General features: G+C 39.3%; 1 protein-coding gene across 1 annotated transcript in view; it reads left to right on the top strand.

Annotated features, from left to right (window-relative positions):
• Positions 1 to 14,963, top strand: part of LOC136876992 (tetraspanin-33) — a 105,444-nt gene extending 90,481 nt beyond the window's left edge. Inside the window, exon 7 of the mRNA XM_067150773.2 lies at positions 14,287 to 14,963. Within this exon, the coding sequence (XP_067006874.2) occupies positions 14,287 to 14,358 (72 nt within the window). The 3' untranslated portion in view covers positions 14,359 to 14,963. The remainder of the gene's footprint in view (positions 1 to 14,286) is intronic.
• Positions 14,964 to 15,342: the final 379 nt, after the last annotated feature.

Raw genomic sequence — 15,342 nt, 5'->3', positions numbered from 1 at the left:
CCTGCAATCATTCCTAACTCACTTTCTTTCTAATTGGCTCTTCCTTCTTAATCTCCTTATTTCCCTATTTTAAGGGGTCCTTACTATTCCTTACCACTTTTAAAAGTATATATCTGTTTTTACACTCCTCAACAATTGCTTTAAAGTTTTTACATTTTTATCTACCATTTTCTATTGATTATAATTTACTTTTTAAAATTTCCTCATTCCGATCTTATGGTATTGCCTAATAGTCCTACCTTTACAACATTCCTTTCTAAAACATTTATTTTAAACTCTGACAAAGACAGCTTCATGATCACTTATACCATATATCATTTCAGTTTCCCTATAGAACTCATCCGGTTTTATCAGCACCTTGTTTAGGATATTTTCCCCTCTAGTTGGTTCCATCACTTTCTGATTCAGCTGCCCTTCTCATAATAACTTATTCACCATTTGTTGGTCATGTTTTCTGTCATTCCCTCCCCAGTTAATATTGAGCAAGTTCAGATCATACCAATATAAATAGTCCGTTATTGGACATTATAAATTTTCTAGCTAACTCATTCCTGGTTGCCAGCATTTCACCCCAGTGTGCTCAGTTGGGCTCATCTGTTGGTAAATAGTACTCCTACCAAGACGCATGGCTAATGCATACTGTGGAGGCCTCTGCATAGGCTACTTGGAGCCACCGGCAGTGCCAATACACTATGAGAGACTTTGTGTCATTACTATTTCAGTTTCCCTATCGGAATAGACATCTATATCATAAGTTCAGATCACCTGCTACAATAACGTTTCTCTCTGTATCACTCCCCACATAGCTGATTATCTTATCAACTAACATATTTACTCGTTTATTAGACCCCCCTTGGCATTTCGAGATGAAAATGAAAAAAAAATATCGCATACAAGACCATTCAACGTAATTTGTAAGAGAAGAAGTTTCGAAGCAAGTACAAGTCACTGCAGCTCTGATGACATCGCACAAATTTGTGAATAGTTTTGTCCGTATGACCCATGGAATGAAAACACGTGTCGAAGTCATGCCGTACATCTGTGTTTCGTTATTAAGAAATGTCCGCTTCCGTAGCATAGGCCTACTGCAGCTCTGATGACGTTGCATAAATAGGTGAATACTTTCGTGTCCAACCCGCGCATTGCAAGCATGCATCAGTCATGCTATATGTCTGTGTTTTGTTTTTGTAGTTAAGAATGTCCGCCAGCGTAATGGTTAGCACAATTAGCTGCCGTTCGCGGGAGTCCGAGTTCGATTGCCGGTACTGTACTTCCAGAGATTTACGAATAGCAGGAAGGTTGATATGCTGTAAAAATGGTACATTCCCCTCCACTGCGGGCATGTCTAAAAAGATCAGCACCACCTCGGGATGAGGAAACGAGTTTACTTTAGTAAAGAAATATTCATGGTTGTTGCTATTAATACAGCAGGCGAGATCATTAACAAAGTGATCGTTTAATATCTCGTAACTCGGGCCATTATATGTATTTTTGGAGAGAAGTAAGTTTAAAATGTGATAAAAACTATCCAGTCATAACAATTGTTCTATTCGCCAACATACCTAACAAATCATTTTTTTTACGTCCTCACTTTTAACGATTTTCGGAGGCGCCAGACAAAACATACTAGGTTAATAAAAGAACAGAGACAACGAACGTATGAAATTAAACATTATGATAATAAAACACATTACCGCCACACCTGTATTGTATTATTATTGTATTGAAAAGGTGGAACATTTTTCTCTTTTTAGCATTGTAACACCTGTAGATATCCATAAATGTGGCAAACTTTCCTGTTATTTATTTTTATTCTTTCCATCTTGGAAGTTTTGGCACTATCTGGGTGATAGCATACCTACCCTAAACAATGCGATCTCTTTTATCACATTTACAGCTGTTCAGGTAAATCATGATGTGAAAAATGTAAAGAACAAGCTTGACATATACTTAAAAATAAGGGTCTGGCTTTCAACAGCCTCAGATATCAAAAGAATGCTTCCAGTCACTATGTATTACATTCGGAAGTACAACTCGTAACATATGCTAGTTATCGACTGGTGGTTTGGCACGCTTTCTATAGCATGGCTTTATTTGGAAGGAGTGGCTTTTGCTGCATATACACCAACTGGGAATATCAGAGACCATTTGGGAACAGATTCACACTGTTTGGACTCTATACTCAGGAACAAAACTATTTTTGAAAGGTTCAAAAAGATGGAACCCTGAATGCTCTCGATTGCAGTGCATGGCTGACGAGATGGCAATGAAGATGACGTCACTTGGAATGACTGCACGCCGGTAGGAGGGAAGTTGGCGGCGCAAGATGATAATTCAAATGAAAACGGTGATTAGGTTTACTCAGGTTTACTGTGTGGTAGACATACTGGTCAACTGACTGGCCATTAAGTTATTTTGTATCAATATTGCATGATATGATAATATGATACCCTTATCCCTATTCTCTGTGGGGTCGAGTATGAAGAGAGAAGAATCTTTGTAGCAAGTTTTTACGACCGCATGCCCTCCCTAACGTCAACCTCAGCAGAGGAATTAATGAGATGAAGCTAATGACGTGATATGAGTAACTAAAACTGACTATATTTACTTTATATGTAGGCCTAAAAGTCGTGATCACCATTTATTGTCTTTTTACATTTAGAAATACTGCCTTCCGGTGAAAGTAGCCAGTAAAACTCAAATACATTCCTTAAGTTTCTTAAAGAATTGTGTAGAATGTTTACATGTACAATTTATTGCTCTTTATAGCCTAGAAGTGATGTGTTCACTGCACAAAATTTGAGGTTACTGCGTATTGGACCCCCCTTTACTTTTTTTTTGGCTGTTAAAATGGGGAAAAAAGTAAATATGGTAAAGTAAATACGGTGATACGTCAGTGCCAGCCCTGCCAGGTCTGTACACCCCAAAAAAAAAACATTGAGTTGCCTATTGTCTTTAGAGATGAGTCTCACACGTAGAATTTCATGTTACTCATCCTTAACTTTTTGTAGCTTACAGTTTCTTGTTTCACCTGTTCACCACTTCCCCTCTGATTGTTCCTAACCTGTCTCTAACGATAAACACTCCAGTTCCGTGAGAAAATTTCTGCATCCATAATATTACTTCTCAGCCATGATTCAATTCTTTTTATGGTATCCGGTAAATATATATCTATCAAATTAATTCTATTCTTTTGATATGTGAGCTCGTTGAACGCAACTCAACCACACCAATAACAATAATTGTAACATCACTGCACAGCTACAGATGGGAAAGGAGCCACCACTTTGAATCCAATGCCACTCAAATTTTATGGATGTCACAGGACAACATGATTCAATTTCAACATAAAACAACAAGATTCAACACACAGCAGAGCTGAATATACATATTTTATCCTAATTGTATCCATACGCTTGGCACTCTTTTTAAATTTTAAGACCTAAAGCATATCATTATAGACATACAATTGCATTGTCACACACAGTGACATACATGCCAGTTCCCGTTTTGACATGCCCCATTTGGACATGACCAAATATTTGTAATCATGTGGCATTCCCCAGACAATGTAATCTTAATCATAGCTTCATGATCTATATGTGAATGTATTGTTCAGCTGAACAGGGGGTCGAAACCGGTACTGTAGCATAATGAGAGCAATAAATAAGTATTGATAGGTGGAAGCCCTTTCCTATTTCTAATTGTGTAGTTCGTCAATACGGATATGAAGATCACATAGATTACGGAGAAAACTGGCTTCGGTGTGGTGAGTGAAGTGGAAGAGAAAATGCCAGATGGACTGGCTATGAATGCATCCCTAGTTTTTTCTCGAGTTAGCGGTAGTCCATTGCAGTTTCAGTGTTTGGCACCACGTCTCATGTATATGTGCCGTGGTGAATGATTCTGAAATCATAGTGTATGGGTCACCTCCTGGCAAGCTGTGATCCACCGTAAACCAGTCCATGCCAGTGGCACTTTCTTCAGCTGTCACTTTTCACTCCAAGTTCAACGGCGATGGGATAAGGACGGTGTTGGTAGGTTCTCGGGTGAAACTGGAAGCCTTCAGTTTGGACCTGCACATTGGCAGCAGGTGTGTGGTGGTCGTCTTCCTAAGAGTTGTGACTACTTGGAAATTCGGTCCTGCACCTGTATTTGGGCAGGCCTATTTAGGATCACCGCTGCCCACCCTAAATGGGAAAGGCTCTAGAAAAGGTGGGCTAAACATCAGAAGTCACACTTTTGTCCGGCTGGACGACTGCACCCAGTGGATTACCTCATATGTGGTCGAAACAATCAAGGAAAACAATTTGTAATTGCAACATGGAATGTCCAAACACTGCTTGACTCAAAAGAGAGTGGCAGATCTGAAAGGAGAACAGCTCTTGTGTCCGCGAGCTTTCTAGATTGAATATTGATATAGCTGCTTTGACTGAAACAAGATTATTCAGTGAAAGCAAAGTTATTGAATACAGTTCAGGATATACAATCTTTTGGAAGGGTAAGGAGGATGGAGAGCATCGTATTCATTGTGTTGGATTTACTGTGAAGAATAATAAAGTTGCTAATCACCAACTTGTCCTAACTGCAATAAGTGGAAGACTTACGACTCTCTGTATACCAATCTCTGGAGATAGTTTCATGACTCTCATCTCTGCTTATGCTCCTACATTAGATGCTGATGAAGATGCTAAGAACCAGTTCTATAACATGCTTTCCATGACGATCTCCAATGTACCAACTAAAGATAAGCCCTTCCTACTAGGTGACTTCAGTGTTAAAGTTTGGAAGGATAATCTGCTGTGGGAAAATGTGATGGAGAAACAAGGACTCGATACTTGCAATGCCAGCGGATTGCTGTTTCTCGGTCTATGTAGTGAACATGAATTTTTCATAACTAATACGCAGTTTCGCCTACTTAATCGCTTCAAGACTACATGGATGCACTCTCACTGTAAGCATTGGCACATCCTAGATTACATCATCACTTGACAATGTGAAAAGGAGGATGTCCTTATCACTGGGACTGCTAGAAATGTTGATGATTGCTGGACGGATCACAAGCTACTATTTTCTTGACTTAGGATCAGTCTTCACCATAAACCACCCAGGCAGTTTCAAACCCTGTCCAGGCAGAAGTTTGATACATCTAAACTTCGGGAGGAATGGGTTACATTGCGGAAAATAATCAGAGAATCAGCTGAGAAAACTATTGGTTTTAAGAAAAAGGTAAGACAAGACTGGTTTGATGACAACAACAAAGAAAGTTTAAGTGTCATCAATGCTAAACGAGAAGTCCATCTATCCCTTCTTCACAATCCATCTTCAGATGCAAAGGAAGCGCACTTTCTTGAACTCAAGCATAAATGTCAGGGACAAATGAGAGAGAGAGAGAGAAAGAACTGGTGGTCACAGAAAGCTCAGGAACTGCAAAGTGTGTCTGATGCCTGAGACATTCGTTACTTCTGTGCAGGAATAAAAGAGTTATATGGCCCAACTCGCTCCTTCTGCGGGACACTGAAAGCTGCTGTTACTGATAGTCAAGAAATCCTATAGAGTTGGAAAGAATATTTCTCCACTCTTCTCAACCGGACTTCAAATGCAGCTGAAAACTTTCTTGATGATGTGCCTCTACATTCCCAACAACCATGGATGGCTCTCTAACCAATGTTCAAGGAATTCAATGCTGCTCTCAGTAAACTGAAATTTAGCAAGGCTCCTGGCCTAGATAGCATTTCTCTGGAATTGATTCAAAGCGGAGGCCTACCTCTAAAGACCAGTCTTCATATGCTTATCTCCTAATATGGGAAACCTGCAAAATACCTGGTGACCTTAAAAATGCCACTATCATTACTCTTTTCAAAAATAGGTGTTTGTAGTATTTGTTGGCAACTTTCGGGGTGTATCATTGCTATCTATATTTATTTATTTATTTATTTATTTATTTATTTATTCATGAACATAACAGGTGTTCAGCCCCAAATACATGTTCACAATAAAATAATCCAACCTAAGCCACCACGTTCACAACAATAATCGGAACACAAAAGAAAATAATAATAACTTAAAAACCCACTGGCCTACGGTTGATTCCCTCGAGGAACCGTTAGCCTTATCACATAAAAATATAAAATGCCACTTTTCTTGACCCAATTCCTCATTGCTGGTCCCATACTACCCTACATAGAAAGGGAGAAGAAAAATCATACAATCAAATCTCAACACTGGTCTCCCTCCACACTTACCTTAAATACCACTTTCCTTTCAACACATTAATACTGCTCGTATTGCAACTTATCCTTATTTACTCATGCTTGATCTCATTTAAAACCCAAACCACGCTCAGCATTAAATTTGCTATCGCAACCATCACTCATTACTTGTCCTTGTGCATTCAGCACATACGTCATCTTCATTGTTCGCTAGCTTACTCACTGTCCAAACCAAAACAACCAACATTCCGCAATTGCATTCCAATCCACCATACATTACATTTACCAACCCGCATTTACTCTTACAAAATCCACGTACTCTACCGAAAAGGTATAGAAAAATAATACAACGCACACCACCAAACCAAAATTTACAAAATGACACCACTTAATACAATCACCTCTCCAACTCCAAAAATTTCAGCACTCATACCAAACACAAAGACAATAATACCACCTCCCAACTCCAAAAATTTCAGCAATAAATAAAACCATCTCAATACCAAACCATCTTCGTCTACAAAAACCAAACACTCATATACCAACACTTCTCCCACACCACATTTCATTTCAATAGATAATAAAATCACCTCTACAACTCCAAACATTCATCAATACAACTACCATTTAATACCAACACATTACCTCATATACCACCTCTCACTCTCCCTAATTCAGTAATCAATGATCTGATTACATCAACTTACTAATACCAAACACAAATACAATAATACCACTTCCCAACTCTAAAATAATTCAGCAATAAATAAACCATCTACATACCAACTCCCGGATTCAGATACCACCTCTTACCCACAATTTCCATTTCAGATCCACCTCGTATACCTTCCACAATACACCACCAAATCAAAATTTACAAAATCTAAAATTTACAAAATAACACCACTTCTCACCACATTTCAACAATGGTCCTCAGTAACTTCAACCATTTTATACCACCACTTCTCCAACACCTCATTTCAGCAATATGAGCATCATAACTTAATCATAACACATAATCATAAATACCAAGCCCTCAATAACTCTACGTATCAGTTCTCCATCACCACTTTCAACCATCTTATACCACCACTTCTCCAATACCACATTTCAGCAATAGCCCTCAATAAATTATCCATCTCCGCCCTTTCCAAGACCACATTTCAGCAATATAACACCAGCCCACCTCATATACCACCTCTCCATCAAAAAAATTCAGGAATAAATAATCAGATTAAATACCAAACCGTCTTTACTTACAGCTTACTCATGAATACACCACCACTTCTCCATATTTCTCCAACACCACATTTCAACATATACCACCTCTACTTCTTCGTCAATAACACTCACCTTCTGCCATCCACCATCTTATATCACCACTTCTCCAACACCACATTTCAACAATATAACACCTCCTAACTTAATCATAACACATAATCATAAATACCAAGCCCTCAATAACTTCCAACACCACATTTCAGCAATATAACACCAACTCCACCTCATATACCACCTCTACTTCTTCCACCATTACACTCTCCTTCTGCCATCCACCATCTTATACCACCACTTCTCCAACACCACATTTCAGCCCTATAACACATCATAACTTACATACCACTTCTCCATCACCACATTTCAGCCTTCACAAATAAATACCATCATAACTTCCAACTCCACGAACACCACCTCCATCTTTTACTTCTTCGACAATCATGCCCTTAATTACTTACTCACTTTATTATTGTTTTTGCTTCTTGTTACAATACCCTCATTACTTTTCGTAGCTCCCCACATGCCCGTTAAGTCTCTATTTCTCCATCTGCTCCGACCCTGATTGTAATTCTGCCCGAAACTCTGCCGGGTTACCTCTGACCTTACTTGTTTACCCTGATCTTGCCTTACTCCACTGTTTTCACTTCCCAGCCTTTGTGTTTCCCTTACTTCACTGCTTTCCCTTCCTTGCCTGTCCTCTTCACTGCTTATGGTCACATTTTCACTTGGCACCTCTTCCTGCCTCTCTTCACACCGTACACTGATACTTTTGGTATTCACATTACTGCCTATCCCCTCTTCCCCCATATCACTGCCTTTCACTTGCCTATCTTTCCCACTGATCGGTGCACTTCTCTCTGCTTCTTTGTCTTGTTTTATCTTCATTTCTAGGTCCATCAATTGTTTCACAGACCAGATCCTCCTCCAGCTGTTGCTTGACACCACCAGCTCTTGTCCTCTGATAATCGTTCTCAGCCCTTGCAGTTTTGCTCGTATCATGTGTTTTCTAAGAATTCGCTCGTTCCTGATCGCTTCCATTCCCACGTCCCTCTTGATCCATATTTTTTCCCCCTGCATATTACCCGCATTGCCTATCACAATATCCACCATTAACGTAGGAAACAGTTGTACTTTGATCGGCCTGTTACCCTCTCCTTCTTCCCACTCTCTGCACGTCGTCTATATCCACTTGACTAAAATTAATTTTCATTTTCCCCTGTATTAGGTCTACCACCTTATAAATTGTAAGCACTTTGTCCTCTTTTTTCTCCTCAGGCACACCATATATAAATAAACATTTCTTCCTACGATTTAGAGTGTTGGCTTCCACTTCTGTTTTCAGTTTCAGCGTCTCCTCTTCTAATCGTCTATTTTCTCCCTTAATGCTACAACTTCTTCGGCATTTTTCCTCACTTGCGATGTTGTATCCTCTGCCCTTTCTCGGAACAATATCTTCATTTTCTCAAACTCCCTTGTTTGCTCTTGTATCATATTTTTGATTTGCTCAAAGGGGCAGACTTCTACAATCACCTCTTTTACCACTCTTCTGAATTCGTCGAAGTCTTCCCTGCTCTCATTTCCACTGTGGGTCGGACCCGGGTTCAGTTCGACCCCCGCAATCCATAATAATATTATAATCACCGCGGCTGATAGAATTAATTCACCTTTCTTTTCTATTTCTATTACGCGCCCTCCTAGCGTCACTTCTTCTTTCTTCTTTCTTCCCTGCCATCTTCCTATGGTCGCTATGTACTGCTCTACACCAATCATGGCCTGTAAGCTCCTCGCTACCTTCCTGCACTCAGCACTTCCACTCCCTACACCCACTCCCAGGACCCTCCACTCAATACGTCCGCACTCGCCCGTGGCTTAAGCTGGACTGCATTGCTATCTATAGCAGGTAAAATTCTTGCTAGAATTTTGCTCAAATCACCTGAAGATTATTTCCATGAGGATTCTGCCTGAGTCGAAGTGCAGTTTTCAAACCTCCAGAGGCACGACACACCGGGCGAGTTGGCCGTGCGGTTAGGGGTGCGCAGCTGTGAGCTTGCATCCGGGAGATAGTGGGTTCGAATCCCACTGTCAGCAGCCCTGAAGATGGTTTCCCGTGGTTTCCCATTTTCACACCAGTCAAATGCTCGGGCTGTACCTTAATTAAGGCCATGGCCACTTTCTTCCAACTCCTAGGCCTTTCTTATCCAATCGTTGCCATAAGACCTATCTGTGTTGGTGCGACGTAAAGCCACTAGCCAAAAAAAAAAAAAAAAAAAAAGCACAACAGATATGATCTTCTGTCCAAGACAAATCCAGGAAAAATGCTGAGAGCAACAGGCTCCTTTATACCTAGTGTTCTATGACCTGGAAAAGGCTTTCAACTCAGTCATCTATGTGGACAGTACTGAAACACTTTGGCTGCCTGCAGCATTTTGTAGATGTGGTCAAGGCTCTTCATGATAACACGTCTGGGCAAATCATTCATCAAAATATTATCTCTGATCCATTTCCAACCACTCATGAATTGTGCTTGCTCTTTATCTAGCTGCCATCCTGTATGGAACATCTACAGACAACCAAGGTGTAAATGTCAGATATCGCTTCGATGGGGGGCTGTTCAGTTTGGCTAGACTACGCTCCCAAAAGCTTTCCTCTGTTACGGAATTGCACTATGCAGATGATGCTTCTGCACTTGCTCTCATACCTGAGGATCTACAACAGTCAGTCAGTCAGTCGTTTCAAGAGTGCTTATGATCATTTTGGTCTCTCCATTGATGTTCAGAAAACCAAACTACTTGCACAGCCTGTACCTGGGTCGAACCTCCCAGCTTTCAATATCTCCATTGCAGATACTCCACTGGAGCAGGTCGACCATTTTTTATATCTAGGAATATTATCTCAACAAATGCTAACTGCTCACAAGCGCTCACTTAGCATTTGGATGTTTATCCCATTGTGTCTTTATGCATAAGGACCGTACAATGCTTACCATGCTGTTGTCATATCAACACATGGTTGTGAAATTTGGACCCTCTACCATCAGGATATCGAAATGCTAGAGCACTTCTATGTGCAAAAACTTGGATCCATCTTGAACATCAAATGTAAGGACCGTGTCACCAACCTTGCAGTTCTTGAGAAAGCTCATGCTATAAACATTGAGGCTACCATCATTGGCCACCTTCTCAGATGGATACGGTACGTCTGTTGCATGAGTGAAAGCAGGCTTCCTCATCAACTCCTGTATGGTGAACTCTGCTTTGGCACAAGACTTCATTGAGCCCTTTTGAGGTGTTTGAACGATCAGCCAAAGCATACTATGAAAAGAGCTAGAATCAATCCTGGGATACGCTTGCTGAGAACCATTCACTTTGGCACCACACTGTTTCTACATCAGTTATGGTATTTGAAGAGGAACGATGACGACATGAAGAGGATAAACAACAAGTACGGAAGCTCCATCAAGTTCAGCCCCACCCTCCTCCAGCTATCTGTGTGGACGTATGTTTCGTGCCAAGATTGGGCTACTAAGTCATATGAAACATATTCACAAAGCATTGTGAGTGTGGAAATGTAAACTGCTGAAGAATATGTTTACTTGGATACGAGTTGCAGCCGGCGACGACTACTCTATACTGTACAATATGTACATAAATAGGATGCTGTGGTCTATGCTGCAGCACACTGCCACTTCAGACCCACTCATTCTTTCCCATGTTAGTATTGTCTTGTAACTGGCATCATGTTGGTGAGTAGTGTTGCCTAGCATCCTCTTCCACGGAGGGTGCAGCATAACTACTGTCTGATGAGTGCTGCCCTCTCGGGGATGAACAGTCATCATTATTAATCTATGATCATCTTGATCCCCTTCCCAAACTCCTGTGATACTTATCTTCAGGAAGAATTGAATGAGTGATCTGAAGAGCAATCAATACCCGTGTGCAGAATGCTTCTGTTTTTTGAGAACTGAAAAATGTGTAGACAAGGATTGTAGGTCAGCAGTATCTTCCTTAAATTGGGTTTGCATATACCCTATACTGTGGTATGTTTGTCAAGAAGAGAGAATGTTTCTGCTCTTATCAAACGATGGTCACAGAACCGGCGTTAACATGGCTCAAATGCTGGTAGGTTGCGTGGTTAGTGCAGTTTTGTGAAAAGGGATTAGGAAAGCCCAGGATCCAAGGCAGATAAGGCAGGTTTTTGTTACTCTTCCTCTACCTGTAAAACTGTCTTGAAAGTCATTCATTCTTACCCCCCCTTCCACCTCCATTCAACAAACTCTAGGCGGGAGTCCCTCTCTAATGGCCTTATAAACTAGATGTTAGGCCCCTTTAAACATCATGCAAGCGTCTCTCGAACTGCTAAAAACATGATAGTATCAACTGCATAACATGTGGCAAGTGCTGTATTATACCTATGTTGCTGTAGTTTATGGTATTATTATTATTTTTCTACGACGTTATGCAACTAAGGAGCACAATTGAACTTATTTAGCGGATGAATTTGCTTTATTTTCTTCCCAGAATCTCTTAATCCTCTTGCTATGAGTTTTCTTCTGTTTGTGCTGTGTTGGTTTTCATCTGGGATTTTTTTAGCAAAATTATGTTTCTTCACCGATGTTCTAAAGTTAGGCCTGTCCCATATAATCTTGTCTGTTTCATGGATTTCTTGAAGGTCTTTTTCAATTTGGATTATCCAGTTAATCTACACTTTTAGTGACGAGGCATGATCAAGAATCCTTTTACTAAGTCTTTTATTGTCCATTCTTTGAATATGGCCATAAAAGTTAAATCATCTCTTTCTAACACTTTGTGATATTTTCTTCAAATGCTGTTATAACTCAGCAGACCTATTTTTTTTTTAATCCACACTCCTTCTATGCATACTGGGCCACAGACTGTCCTAAGGATTTTCCTTTCTAGTTTTTCTAAATGTTTAATTTTTTTCCTTCAATGATTGGGGTTTCTGATGCGTATAATGCCTGAGGCTTAAGTATCGTGTTACATTGTTAAAATTTACCGAGCAAGTGGCTGTGGAGCATGGGTCACGTAGCTATTAGCTTGCGCTCGGGAATATAGTTTTACATGGTTTCCCATTTTCACACCAGGAAAATGCCAGAGCTGTACCTTAAATAAGGCTATGGTCGCTTCCTTCCCAATCCTATCTTTTCGTCACCATAAGACCTATCTCTGTGTTGGTGCGACATAAAGCAAATAGTAAATGTTATAATTTAGCGTTACAAGATATTGATTTTTTGTTGTACGTTTATGTGATTTAGAAATTCTCTCTTTGTTTACTTCATGATTTAATCCAGATGGTTGGATGATTTCCTGTAAGTATTTGAAATTATTTACCTGAGGGATTTTGCCAGGCTGAGGTACTAGAGGTGGTTTGTCTAAGTATCAAAGAGATCTTTCCATTTATCAAGTTTTCTCACATAGGGGTTTTGGAGTCCAGTATTAGGTGCAATTACATGAAGATTTTCCAGGAACTGAATTGTGTCTTGCCTATTGTTGGATAGAATTACCAGATCATCTGTGAAGGCCAAATAAACATTTGATATGAATTTTATCTTTAGCTAGCTTCCCGATATCCCTTTTGTTTCCTTTTCCCAGGTTTGGACTACTTACTCTAGCACAAGATTTAAGTAATACAGTAATGGAGATAAGCCGTCTCCTTGTCTGACCCCTGTTTTAATATCAAAAGTTTCAGAAATTTAATCCAAGAACTGAACTTATGATGGGGTTACAGTTGGTGTCTGTCCAAATTTCTTGTTTCCTTATCTACTCTAAATTCTTCTTTTAAAGCATTTGTCTTATCTAAGGAATCATATGCTTTTGTGAAATCTATAAAAACTGGCACAGCTTGTCTGGTTTTATGTACTTGTAAGATAGTTTTGAGATTTAAAATTTGTTCTACCCATAATCTTCCTTTTCTGAAAGCTGCCTAATATTCATCTATGCTTGCTTCTCAAGTTTTGTGAGTAGTGCTTTGTTGAGAATTTTGTAGGCAACTGGTAAAGTGATAACCTTCTGTAGTTATTGTTTGTCCAACCCTTGTCCCGTTTCCCTACGGGGTCGGGTGTGAGGTGAGATGAATTTGTCGTGGCGGTTTTTTATGACCGGATGCCCTTCCTGACGTCAACCTCATCAGAGGAGTTAATGAGAGATGAAATGGATGACGTGATATATGATAGTAGGGAGAGGGTGAAACCCGGTGCCGGCACATAGCCTACTCCTGTCGAATAGCACCAAGGGGTCTGCTCAAGGCTTAACGTCCCCATCCGACGGACGAATCACCATCAACAGCGTCATATGCCCTCACTCCATATGAGCACTGTGGAGAGGTTTGGAATTTAATCCAGGCTTTTGGCACGCAATCTAGTGATTAGAAATTGTATACCACCACCTCCCCTACCCTGCCGGCCAACATTCTGATGGTGAAAATTTTTTCGACCAACGGGACTCGAACCGGCTAACCTCGGTGTTAGACCGTTTTAGACTTCAGCGCCTTAACGATCATGGCCACCAGGCGGGCTAACCTTCTGTAGTTATTAATTAATTAAATATAATAATAATAATAATAATAATATAATTATAAATAAAACCCTATTTTGCAAAGCATATTAGGGTTATAGTTAAAAATTAGATGAGATTCACCACAGATAAACATTATAGTGTTGCTGTAGGTGTGATAGCTGCTATGCTTATTTCAATTTTCTATTTGAATTACTTGTATGTACCTCTATAATATATTTTTTACGTGCTTCTCATTGTATCATCCTTTTTATTTATATTTTCAGTTGTTTGTCATATATTTAGCAAAGACTCTAGAAGGCCAGATAGAATTGCAGAAATCAAGATGGAATACATGAAACATAGCCTACCGCCTCGGATAAAGTCTGATACATGTGGTAGGTACAAGAAGCATTATTTTATTACATACATACATCAGGACCATACCATGCCGGCCAACTACAAGACATCACCGGACAATATCTTGTGTAGCGTGTGTGAGTGAGTGTGTATTGCTTCTGTCATTGATCAAACTGAGTAAATGCTGGACTCTTTATCATTATTCTGGCCATTAAATGGCTTTTGATTATGATTGTTCTTCAGTTAAGCTATTCTGAAGATTCTTGGACTTGTCTCTGTCGTAATGAGCGAGATAAAATAAAGTCGCAAAGCTATATTTGTGACAATAATAATAATAATAATAATAATAATAATAATAATAATAATAATAATAATAATAAAATTACTTTTTTATTTTACCATTTTAATTTCATATTCTGTGAATTTGCTTGAAATATATACTTCCTGATTTTTTTTCCCTTAGATGATCTATGAATTTTCTGTGTAAAGACAGCTATGGTAAGTGCAAAAATATGGACTTCCTGTATAATGACAGATGAAATCTCTCTCTGTACTATACATATGAAGAAAAAAATTAATACTTTGTCTCCTACTATATTGAAAACAGTGTTGTGGATTTCATTTTCTGTCCTGAAAGTGCATTATGATATTCTTTATTACTTTAATAGATCTTATGACTTTACTGCAGATTAATTTATTTGCCATGGCACAGACAAGGAAAGACAAGGTTGTTGAAATTTAGAAAGTTGTGAAAGTCTTGGGACACTTCAATATGTAGGCAATTACTCAACTGCAAATTAATCAACAAAATATTTTAGTAGTGGTAATAACAGACTATCAAATGCGATGCATCACTTTGAAAGATTTGCATAAGATAGTAGAGATCATATAACTAACAGTGCTTAGCCATAACATTATTGGATTTGTGGATAGTATCACAAAGCAAAAACCTCAGCTATCTTCTCTAAGACATTCACAGCTTG

This window comes from Anabrus simplex, chromosome 7 (genome assembly GCF_040414725.1).
Source record: "Anabrus simplex isolate iqAnaSimp1 chromosome 7, ASM4041472v1, whole genome shotgun sequence".
Lineage (NCBI taxonomy): Eukaryota > Metazoa > Arthropoda > Insecta > Orthoptera > Tettigoniidae > Anabrus > Anabrus simplex.
The sequence above is the reverse complement of the archived record's forward strand: the minus strand, read 5'-3'. Positions and strand labels throughout refer to the sequence as shown.